The sequence below is a fragment of the Mytilus galloprovincialis genome, chromosome 9 (assembly GCF_965363235.1).
Source record: "Mytilus galloprovincialis chromosome 9, xbMytGall1.hap1.1, whole genome shotgun sequence".
NCBI lineage: Eukaryota > Metazoa > Mollusca > Bivalvia > Mytilida > Mytilidae > Mytilus > Mytilus galloprovincialis.
In genome coordinates, this window is record NC_134846.1 from 72,213,336 (window position 1) to 72,226,307 (window position 12,972).

Sequence of the window (12,972 nt, forward strand, 5' to 3'; positions counted from 1 at the left end):
TACAGTCAGTAAATTCATCATGTGTAAATAGTTTTATTGCAATAATAAAAATCTGAGACTACTATAAAACATGTGTTATAGTAGTCTCAGTAAAAATTAAGAGATTAAAAATATGCACTGCCATTATGTAAAAATGTTATTATCAATTTTGTTTATAATCATAATTTTGTTAACTTTCACTGTATATATGTCTTCACAAAGCAATGCACCATACATTTGATGGAAACTTAAACGTGTTGAAGGCGGTCATTACAAGGAAAGTAGATATTGGGAGAAAACAGTGTTTCAGTACTTTGATTATTTCCTCTACAGAGTAATCTCCCATTATTGCGGTTTTCATCATAATCTAATCGATTTTCTGACAACAACAACATTCTAAAATATGCCAAAATCTTAAAGAAACAGCCAACAATGGGAAATACAGACACTAAACTCAATTTCAGGAAAGCTGTCATACAGCTTACTACTAAGACACAGGTGAAACGATGAAACGAGTGATCAACACATAAAACACCATTCATACGTGTCACATATCGGAACAGAACAGCAAAAAAAAATCCTCTAAAACAACACGCATGACCAATTTTATTAATTACAATAAAAAGATTCTGTAAAATGAGTTTTTTTCTAAAAATTTTGAAGGCTGGTTGGAACCATTCATTGATAGGAATCCAATAAAACAAATTTACACCCAGTTGTTGCTCCTCAGGGTCTGACTTTCATAGAATTATCATATATCTTGTGTTGTCTTTTATGAATGAGTTCCACCAGTTACCCTAGTTCAGGGACTATAATACGTCATGTAACTGTCAGTATGATAGTACCTGTCAAGAGGTCTGTCAAGGTTGATCTGTGAAAAGAATACCATGATGTACATTTTTAATTTGCTTAAACATTGTGACAAAGGAAATGACAAATGTAGTCCACTGTGATGTAGTCTTGAGATTACTCTGATGTCGAATGAAATGAAAAATGAACAAAATGATGCCTGATTTATATAGATCTAAGGCTGTCAGTCAGTTCCAGAGGCAACGAAGTAGGGCATCTATTTTTGATGGGCAAACATCCACTTTTTTAAATGGACAAACTCTGACATCCCACGGCCCCAGCTTGTCTGGCAAAACAGCTGTTGGACGTCAGAGTAATCTTGAACTAATTAAAGGAATGTAAAGGAAATGCAGAAATATTTTTTTATGGTGACACAGGGCTTTGGTGGACGAGTGGTCAACTCTCCCCAAAGACCTGAAATTCACAACTATAGGTTACTGTACATGTATGGCCTTCAACAATGAGCCAAAACCACATAGTAAGCCATAAAGAACCCTGTTGACAGATGTAGAATAATTCTAAAAGTCAAAAAACAAAAACTAACGACTAGATTTTTGTACAAAAAAATGAATGAAAAAATGTGATATACATGTGCATCAAAATGCAGCAACCACTGAATTGCAGGACCTGACTTGTGACAGGCACATACAAAATTTAATGGGGTTCAACTAGTTTGCCGGCACCTAACCCTACTCCTAAACTTATACAGTAGTGTAAAGGTACAACATGAGAGCAAGCTATAAAAACCAGTTGGAAAGAGCTCAAGTTATCATATCAAAACAAAGCAGACAAACAACTAACAAAACACAGACCTGAAGTGGCAGGAAATTCATACATCCCTCACAGCAAAAAAGACATTATAAAGTACAGATGTGAGTGTACTCACAGTTACTGAAAATAAGTTCAAAGCCAATAACAACTGATAAAAAAATTTATGAATCTTAGACTTAAATATCAATCTGGACAGATTCACCATCTAAATCTAAAAGGCTGTTAGGACAATACTGAGAAAAATAGTTGCAGAAACACAGAGAACTATCAATCTTATTATTTATTTCTCTTTCAATAGCCAATAGAAGCCAGTGATGAATCATTTTGGGAACAGTTTTGGTCTGACAGTGTCACCTGTGTACAAGATGTGTTTACCCTAATACCTGCCGCAGAGATACGAGCTCTGCGTGAAGAATCTCCGTCAAATCTTGCAACATTATGTTACAAAGCTGTGGAGAAACTTGTAGCAGCTGCAGAAAGTGGTTGTCCTTCACAAAAAGAACAACAAATTGGTAAAGAGAGTTTATAAAGTTCAAAGTTCAAAGTTCTTTATTTTCAAATGAAGGGCCCCTGACGGGACATAATGACAACAATACACAATACATTCTCATTCTTAACACATAAACATATAATGAAGATAAAATTAAAATTATAATTCACATGAAGAGGATGAGATAATATCATAGAAATATATAATCATATGAAATATCACAACATAAATCAATTGTTATTGTTATTATTTATAAGTTATTTTAGTTCTTTCAAGTTTCATATCTTTGATTTTACTGCCATGCCAGAGTGCCAATAAAAATAGTTTAATAATTTATTAATTCACCATATTAAATTGAGAATGGAAATAGCTTGCTAACAGTTTATATGTTCTTATTTCTGTTAGAAATGTGATAAAAAACAAAATTTATAATCAATACATAAATACTTTTTGTGTAGATATAAGAAAATATATTTGAACATTCACATTAAGTGAATTGCATATTAGGTAAAAACAGATATTTTGAAATACATGTGCATGTGTAACATGTGTAAAGAAATTGAATATCTTTTAAGAGGCTTTGAAATTCTTTCTTTAATTCCTATAACTATGCATATGGTTTACTTTTACAAGTTGTGACTTGGATGCCAGGAGAGTTGTCTCATAGGCACTCATATCACATCTTCTTATATCCAGATATTGTATAAATTTTATTTTTTCTGTTATTTAGTGCCGATTTCATTTGGATGCTAATCCTGCAACATCAACTCTGTAATAAGCAATTTTAGTAAAAGTTATTAGTGCGGTGACTGAAGGCAGATTTTTTTGAATTTAATCTCCCCACCGAACACACACCTATATAATATATCATTGGAAAGAGGAAATCGTGTACTATAATAATATGCCTGTCGTCAAGACTTGATATGGTCACATTTTTTAAAAATTGAGGTCAAAGGTCATATGTAAAAATCTGTGAAAATTTGGGAGGGTTTCAATTTTGACATTTTTTTATATTTCTAAACTCTACCTAAATACAAATGATACTGTTTTGGCTTTAGCAATGTTTGTTATTATACATAAACCTTAATCATTGAGATTTTTTTATCAAAAAAATTCATAAAACGACGTTTTATAAACAAAACTTCAAAAATCAAGTTTTCAACCTAAAAAATGTTTAGAGCACCTTAACCTTATGACAAATTTCAATTTCAGGTAAACATCAAGTGTCATGCAGGACAATACTTTAAAATTATTTTTTAAACCATCATATTTGGTGAGGTATCAAACCAAAGCAATAGAACACTACAGTCAAATATGACCTCAAATTGAATTTGCTGATACTTTAGGTTTTTTTTAAAGACTACTCGTTGCTTTTGGTTTTTTTCACAATTATTACTGCTTCCATAGTATTATCTGTTGTTGTGTATTTTACTCTGGTTAAAATCTATTACATTATAGGTTTTGTACCTATATATCCCCCCTTTTTTTCCTTACAACAAAACCACAAACTTCAAAAGTATTCCATATAAAAAAAGAAGATGTGATATGATTGCAAATGAGACATAAATTAACTTACAATTATAGGTCCCGTACGGGCTTCAACAATGAGTAAAATTCATACTGCATAGTCTTCAATTCCCGAAACAAATAACGTAAAACAAACAAAAAATCTAACGGCCCGATTAATGAACAAAATGAATAAGAAACAACTAGAAACAAACGACAAACACTGCATTACCATCTCATGACTTGAAACTGACTCATACAGAATGTGGCCGGGTTAAACTTTTTTAAGGGCGCACCAACACTCCCCTAACCTGGGTGTACCAGTGCAACAAGCTTTATACCAAATCAACCGTTATCTTCATCATCTTCATTTTCATCAACCGTCACAAGACATGTTTTAATATTTCTACTCATTTCACTCATGGCCACATGTCTGCACATGAAAGGTTCTGCTCACAGCAAACACGTTATTTTGAGTTTTTCTTTACAAGTATAGACAAGGTATTGTAGGAAGTCCGAAGACATTTGTTCCTAAAAAAATACCAGCTTCAAACCATCCCTATCAATTCATCCAAGATTTAACAGAGATCTAAAAGGGGGTTTAGGAAGGTGTGATGACATCCATATGCGTGTCTGCAAAGATGCTGAGGAAACATTATACGAGATGTACACACTATATATCTTGAATTCGCTCAATTTCATGGTTGGCAATACATTAGATAGCGTCGCACTTTACTTTAAGAAGCATAAAGTCCATTGGCATTCAATGTTTCAACAAGGTGTTTTGAACCAAACTCATGGTACATTTGTAAAGCCAATCCTAAAAAAAAAGAGTAAAACAAAATTGGCCACACACACGATTGACTTAACAATTTCTTAGCATTTACGCAATTTCTCTGGTGCCATTTCCTGAGAATAGTCTTGGCTGTATGCAGTTTCATCGAGTAACTATAAAATGAATTGCAATAAATACGAAGGCATTGACTGAATTGAAGAAGGAAGAGACAATTCATCCGAAGTTGGGTATTCTTCTTTAGAGTTTCGATGTCTTTTCTAAGTATACTTGCAGCGGAATGAAATATCTGTCCGTTATTTGTGTCTATTACCGTTTACATTGAGATTTTGAGGTCAGTTTTCAATTGCTTAGCAGCTGATATTAAATCTCAAATAGTTATTTTGCTACTATAAATTATGTTATATTTGCCTTGAACTTGTTGTTTGACAACTGAATTTCTATAGAAATCAATAAGTTTAGACCACATGTTACAAGTACAATATTTTAAATTAGAGTAGATCTGTATTTATCAAGTAACAGTGTCACGAGGAATGACCATTAAATCGTTGTCAATAGCCAAAATAAAATTAGTAAAAGCGGTATCGTGATCTGAGATATCTGCTTCCACGGGTTTGGATTTTTTTGGGTCTTTTTTCGTTTTTAGCAAATGATTTGTAATGCAACCAAAATGACAGAGAGCTTGAAGTTTAAAAGATGGACGGAAAAACTATTTCAATTTTAACTTTGTCTGACACGGATAAAACATTCTTCATACGCTCATCTGATTCAAACTTGCGTAGTTTTTTTGATATTTCTAAAATGTTTTGTTGCAACAAAATGTACAAGCGCTCCAGTTGAACGACTGCATTCTAGAACGCATACAAATACTCGAAACTGTGGGACAACAGTCCGATAATTGTATGTCGTCATTAAATTCAGATAAGAAGCTTCCTCGCTCTAAAAGGGGGCACAACTATGTTAACTTGTGTAACTTTTGTAGCATGAACGATGGTAAACTGCCTGCACGGAGTTCTTCGAATTAACAGCTATCGCATGAAATCATAGGTACTTGTTTCTGTCAATATGGGGTTTACTATCCATACCCGTACGGGTGATTTTTCGTACGGGTATGGATAGTAAACCCATATTGACAGAAACAAGTGCCTTTTCATGAAACATGTTCACCTCATCCAATCTTTTATTCGATGCAGATACAAAAATCGACTTCCCTATATGGTTAAATTGACTGAGAATTCCAGTCGAGTTATTTTTTTGCATATTAAGCACTGCATAAAATTGAACGACTTTATTCTTTTCTTTGGACTTATTGGAGCAAGTTGCAACGGACTTCACATATCACGGAATATTTACTAAAACTATCCGTCAATTATTTTGATTTTACAATAAGACTTTTCTGACAAAGTATTTTTGATGTTTTGTAACAAAAAACATAGAATATAAACATATACAAACAAAGTATGTGGCATATATGTGCACTTTAATTGAAAATATGTGTATATAATAGCGAAAAAGGTAGTAATTCCATATATCAGTTGAGAGCAAATTATTGACTAATACACAAAATGTGACGGAAGGCAAGTGATTAAGTTCCGTGTTGAAATTGAAGTTTTTAGTCCATTCTTTTTCCATTGATTTCTTAAGGTTTTTTTCATATTTTGGTTCCGAAATTTTTATCACTTATTAGTTTTATGAAATACTATATGCTTAAATTATTATGGGATAATTTTTATTACTGCTATGAAGAAGAAACCAAAGTTTGTGTCTGAATTTGCAATTAAAATTACCTCAATTTTAAACAGTCCAAACTTCGCAAATTTTATAGATTAGAAGAAAATAGAATACTAAATAGAATATTTTGACATATAAAAATGGCTTCAGGAAAAACTATTTCAATTAAATGTGAGAAAACATACACATTTTTTCATTTTGAAAAAGGGGGGTTGAAACTCTCCAATATACTACTAGTCATTTAAACAACTTTTTAGAAAAATGTGACCGTACGAAATTCTGACGACAGGGCAAAAACTAAAGAAGACATATTTGTCTTTAAGTTAAGACCATTTTTAGCCGTGTGTTATTTGGAGAGATTAAACTCGCGATCTAGACGACTTTTTACACTTCTGTCACCGCACTATATTCCTAATCTTATAAATTTATATATATAATCTTTATTTTAAAGTTTGATTAGGGTACAAGATTCCAGACATAAGTTTTCACTGTTGAAATTTACATTTTTTGGCCAACACAACAGTTATTATTTCTTCATTATTTTCAGTTTTAAATTGTATACGGTTGTTGACAAGGGTACTACCATATATATTTGAAGACCCAGATTGGAGAGGATTCTTCTGGTCAACTTTACCTGGTCAGTCAGAAGACTCAGAGGTTTGTTTTTGATAAATTTTGACTCATCAATATTAGCTAATCAGTCAAAAAGCTGAACTTATACCAATCTTTGCTGCTTTTATGGCACTAAATCGACGATATGAAACAAAACATAATATGATAATAAGGGTTTGCCAACAGCTGGGTCGAAATAAACTAAAAAAAATTGCAGCTGCTATTACTGGTAATAGTAAAGCTTTATGAACGTCGGGTCAAAATAATGTGTCTAGGTAGGTAAACATGTACGCTTGTACATCAGGAATATTTTACTTTTACTAGTAGTCTTTAAACATCTGTTTCAATCTGTTTGGTTTGGTATAAAGCAGAGTAAATTCATATTACTGTAAAGTGTTGTCATTCTGAACATGCATGTAATATTTGTTGCTGGATGATTAGCCCACATTAATCAATCTAGATGTTTCTAATTATTTATACATGCCAAACAGCCAAAGGAATGCCCCTTTTTAGCTCACCTGGCCCAAAGGGCCAAGTGAGCTTTTCTCATCACTTGGCGTCCGTCGTCTGTCGTCGTCCGGCCAAATTAAATTAAACTTGGCCACAATCATCATTAGAAAAATGTGTGGCGTGACCCGGCCAACCAACCAAGATGGCCGCCATGGCTAAAAATAGAACATAGGGGTAAAATGCAGTTTTTGGCTTATAACTCAAAAACCAAAGCATTTAGAGCAAATCTGACAGGGTAAAATTGTTTATCAGGTCAAGATCTATCTGCCCTGAAATTTTCAGATGAATCCGACAACCCGTTGTTAGGTTGCTGCCCCTGAATTGGTAATTTTAAGGAAATTTTGCTGTTTCTGGTTATTATCATGAATATTATTATAGATAGAGATAAACTGTTAACAACAATAATGTTCAGCAAAGTAAGATTTACAAATAAGTCAACATGACCGAAATGGTCAGTTGACCCCTTTAGGAGTTATTGCCCTTTAATAGTCAATTTTTAACCATTTTTCGTAAATCTTATTTATCTTTTACAAAAATCTTCTCCTCTGAAACTACTGGGCCAAATTAATCCAAACTTGGCCACAATCATCTTTGGGGTATCTAGTTTAAAAAATGTGTCCGGTGACCCGGCCATCCAACCAAGATGGCCGCCATGGCTAAAAATAGAACATAGGGGTAAAATGCAGTTTTTGGCTTATAACTCAAAAACCAAAGCATTTAGAGCAAATCTGACATGGGTAAAATTGTTTATCAGATCAAGATCTATCTGCCCTGAAATTTTCAGATGAATCGGACAACCTGTTGTTGGGTTGCTGCCCCTAAATTGGTAATTTTAAGGAAATTTTACTGTTTTTGGTTATTATCTTGAATATTATTATAGATAGAGATAAACTTTAAACAGCAATAATGTTCAGCAAAGTTAGATTTACAAATAAGTCAACATGACCGAAGTGGTCAGTTGAACCCTTTAGGAGTTATTGCCCTTTATCGTCAATTTTTAACCATTTTTATACGACCGCAAAAATTTTAATTTTTTGGTCGTATATTGCTATCACGTTGGCTTCGTCTTCGTCGTCGTCGTTGTCGTCGTCGTCGTCCGAATACTTTTAGTTTTCGCACTCTAACTTTAGTAAAAGTGAATAGAAATCAATGAAATTTTAACACAAGGTTTATGACTACAAAAGGAAGGTTGGGATTGATTTTGGGAGTTTTGGTCCCAACATTTTAGGAATTAGGGGCCAAAAAGGGCCCAAATAAGCATTTTCTTGGTTTTCGCACTATAACTTTAGTTTAAGTGAATAGAAATCTATGAAATTTTGACACAAGGTTTATGACCACAAAAGGAAGGTTGGGATTGATTTTGGGAGTTTTGGTTCCAACAGTTTAGAAATTAAGGGCCAAAAAAGGGCCCAAATAAGCATTATTCTTGGTTTTTGCACAATAACTTTAGTATAAGTAAATAGAAATCTATGAAATTTAAACACAAGGTTTATGACCATAAAAGGAAGGTTGGGTTTGATTTTGGGAGTTTTGGTCCTAACAGTTTAGGAATAAGGGGCCCAAAGGGTCCAAAATTGAACTTTGTGTGATTTCATCAAAAATTGAATAATTGGGGTTCTTTGATATGCTGAATCTAACTATGTATGTAGATTCTTAATTTTTGGTCCCGTTTTCAAATTGGTCTACATTAAGGTCCAAAGGGTCCAAAATTAAACTTAGTTTGATTTTAACAAAAATTGAATCCTTGGGGTTCTTTGATATGCTGAATTTAAAAATGTACTTAGATTTTTAATTATTGGCCTAGTTTTCAAGTTGGTCCAAATGGGGGTCCAAAATTAAACTTTGTTTGATTTCATCAAAAATTGAATAAATGGGTTCTTTGATATGCCAAATCTAACTGTGTATGTAGATTCTTAATTTTTGGTCCAGTTTTCAAATTGGTCTACATTAAGGTCCAAAGGGTCCAAAATTAAACTAAGTTTGATTTTAACAAAAATTAAATTCTTGGGCTTATTTGATATGCTTTATCTAAATATGTACTTTGATTTTTGATTATGGGCCCAGTTTTCAAGTTGGTCCAAATCAGGATTCCATATCAAGTATTGTGCAATAGCAAGACATTTTCAATTGCACAGTATTGCACAATAGCAAGAAATATCTAATTGCACAATATTTAGTTTACATATTTTATTGAAATCTTTACATTTGTTAGTTTAAAACATCGATTACCGGTACCTTATCCCGGCCTCGTTAACATTAGTAATGATATTTATATATACAGGAGTTAGTGGTTGTTATTAATATTCACCAAATATATATATATAATATACCGGTATAAATACATGTAAGTTATAAATGCTAACAAATATAAAGATGGTTCGATATAAATGTCTAATGTCTAACAAACAAAAAATAAACAATTCTTCATAAATGACATATTATTTAGTTTTGGATTTTAAGGAATCAAACAAAGATTATAAATCAAGAGTAGTTTCATTTCTTTTTTCTCTTTCTTCTCTCTTCCCTCCCTTTTTTAAAGCAATAAATGTTTAAATGATTTTATTAAATTTTAACTCCTCCCTCACAAGAAAAAAATATAAATAAATAACTAAGATAAGCTTTAAAACACACTGAAAGTAATTAAGAAATAAGAAAGCCAAAAAAAAACAAAAAAAAAAAACGGAAAGGGTAGAAATTTATGAATATATAAATAAATATCAGGAAATACCAATGTAAAGAGGTAAATAGAAAAAAGAAATGAGAACCACTTGCCTTCACTTTCACTTTCTCTCAGTCTCTCATACACACATACAATTCTTACTTACATACACACATACATTACTTAATTATGTACATAATTATTGTTTACAATTATATGCATCAAAGAATAAACAAAAATTTGCTCACAGATTAATATCATACTCTATGGTGGAAATATATATTGTAATGGGGTCCAAAATTTTTCATACACATCAACATTATTATTTTTCTTTGCAATATAATATTCATATGACTGATATTGTTTTATTCTATTTTTAAAACCAAAAATATTAGGAGTAAGTTCCTTAAACTTACATTTATATATATAATTTTTTGCTACTAAAAATAAAAGATTCATGAATAAGCTTTCTGAATAGAAACCAAGGAATATCTGCTTTTTACTGATGGCAAAATCCCTGCTATACAATCTTATTTGCTGTAATAATGATGATCAAAATTGATATGTTATTGGACAATCATAGAAAAAATGTACAATAGTTTCGTCATCAAGTTTACAAAAAGTACATGAACTAGAATCTTTCTTCTTTATCTTGTACAAAAAAGAGTTTGTAGGAATTATTTGGTGAAGTATTTTGTATTGAAAGTTTTTTAAATAGGTATCTTTGCAAGACTTCCTTAGTAGCATACAATATTTTTGCCAATTTTCAATTTCTGAGTCTATCAACTGCTCCCATTTCTGAAATTTTTCAAGGGGAGGTTGAAATATATGATCAATAAGACTCTTATACACAAATTTTGGTTTCTTATTTACTTATATGTAATTTAAGTATTGTTTATACAAACAGAAAAGTCTTTTCAGTTTTCAAGTAATTAATTTTATGATAAAGATGCTGACATCATGGATGCAATTAATTAACATACACGGACCACTTGTTATATCTTGAGGTTAATTTGTCTAACATTTGACACTTTGAAGTTACAACTGGAATCTCACTAGGAGGCACACTAATCTTGTCTTAATCAGATACATGTCACAAACAATCACTGTGGGAGAGGAAGCAGAATATGATACCAGATCTCTTTAATACTGATTACACAATAATAGTATATTATTTGAGGGTCAGTAGGTCAGTCTCCTCCCCTGGATGTTAGATGTACCCAATCTGTGTGTAAAGCCAATTGCATGGTCTTTGTATAATCAGTTTCTTGGTTCATAGCAGCCTGACTAGTTGATGGAGTTTTACAGTGCTATTATTCAATTTATTCACTGGACTTCATTTGTTTTTTAACTTTTACCATTATTATGTCACAATGTGGCTGCATTATTTTTCAACCGCTACCATACTAATTTTAGATATCTACTTCTTGCGATATGAACTATCTTGTTTATTTCACCTTTGGATCTTATTTACTTATACACAGCTGAGTTTATATTGTTTGCAAACTTGTGTAGTTTTTCATGTGAAGTTTATAACCATGTTACTGTGCTAGAGAGTATTATGTGAACGAGCAGGATCTATATATCATCAGATCCTTATATATTTGTGACCATACAGAGATTTCCACGAGTGTTATATATTGAAGTGGCTTTACATTCTACACAACTGTTCTAGGCAAGTATATTTGTTTGAACTTTTATTTCTTATATACAGATGTATGGTGCTTGGAGTTTCTTTGCATTATTATTATCTGAAGGCAATTAAGAGACGAGCTTGAACAAATATTCACTTTTGTAATTTAAATATTATTCAGAAACAGCCACTTGGAATTTTACTTACCCTGATTTTTATTTTTTTTTTTAAATTTTTGGATTAGTATATAGTGATCAAAAAATGCTTTATTTTATTTTTATTTCTTTTTTATATTATTTTTACTTGCTGTCTTCTTCATGCATTCTGCAAATAATTATTTAGTAGTTCATGATCTTAGATAGATAAGATATAAGATACTTTTAGTATATTTAATTCAGTTTTTGAATTATTCTAAATAAGTCAAACTGTTATTTTCTTGTTATACAGTTTACATTTATAGAATTATTACATAAGTACAGCTTTTGATATTGCCTATTACTGACACCTTTCTTCATTTCTTATATTGCATATTTCAACACTGAGGAAATGGAGACATAGACACATCCTGTATGCACTTTGGTTTCATCAGGATTACTACAAAGGATTGGACATTATCAACATGATCAAGTTCTTCATTTTACTTTGGATGTGGCATTACAGCTTGACTTACTTGGCATGGATATACTTCCACTCTTGTTTTAAACTTTACATTTATTCAACTGTACCTCAGTCGTACCTACATATTATACAGAGCATGAACATTGCCAGTATTCTTATCATATTCTACCAGCTTATGTGGTTTAAAGCACATTCAGCACTAGTTCTCACTTTTATCAAGTTCAGAATGATCCCATGTTTTCAAACAGGATTACATTACAGACATGGCAGATATTCAACTTTGAAATGAGACTTTATGCATTTCAACATTGACATAAGTGTATTTATCAGTTCCGTTATCTGTGTGGACATATTATTTCTCCAACCTTCCAATGAGATCATGTAGCACATTAGCTATTGACTAAAAGGCAGTAGTACAGCCTCATCAGTGCCAGTGCAAACATTCCAGAAGTATGTTACTGATTGTGAACCAAAATTGTAAACCTACTCCGTAATTGTGATGCATCATAAAGGACAAACTACAGCCTCATCAGTGCCCAAGCAGTCTAGAAGTATATTATAGCGAACCTTATTGTAAACCTACTCCATAACTCGGGATGTAGCTATTCCAGCAATTTGAATTCTTAAAATTGGACAACATACACTTTTTAAATAGAACTTTACATCTAAAATATGTCAAAACCAAGGATCTATACAGTTTTCCTATTTATTTAAGATATTATAGAGATTGTTTATATCGTCTTATTGATGTTAAAGATATTTATACTATGGGATATAGTGATATTTTCTGTAGAGTATAATGTATTTTAAACTTTTATTTA

At 31.8% G+C, this 12,972-nt stretch overlaps 1 protein-coding gene across 1 annotated transcript in view; it reads left to right on the forward strand.

Moving 5' to 3' along the window:
- The first annotated feature begins 319 nt into the window (after positions 1–319).
- LOC143045861 (protein HID1-like) overlaps positions 320–12,972 on the forward strand; it is a 58,243-nt gene continuing 45,590 nt past the window's right edge. Inside the window, exons 1-3 of the mRNA XM_076218667.1 lie at positions 320–477; positions 1,898–2,111; positions 6,667–6,776. Of these exons, the coding sequence (XP_076074782.1) occupies positions 412–477; positions 1,898–2,111; positions 6,667–6,776 (390 nt within the window). The 5' untranslated portion in view covers positions 320–411. The remainder of the gene's footprint in view (positions 478–1,897; positions 2,112–6,666; positions 6,777–12,972) is intronic.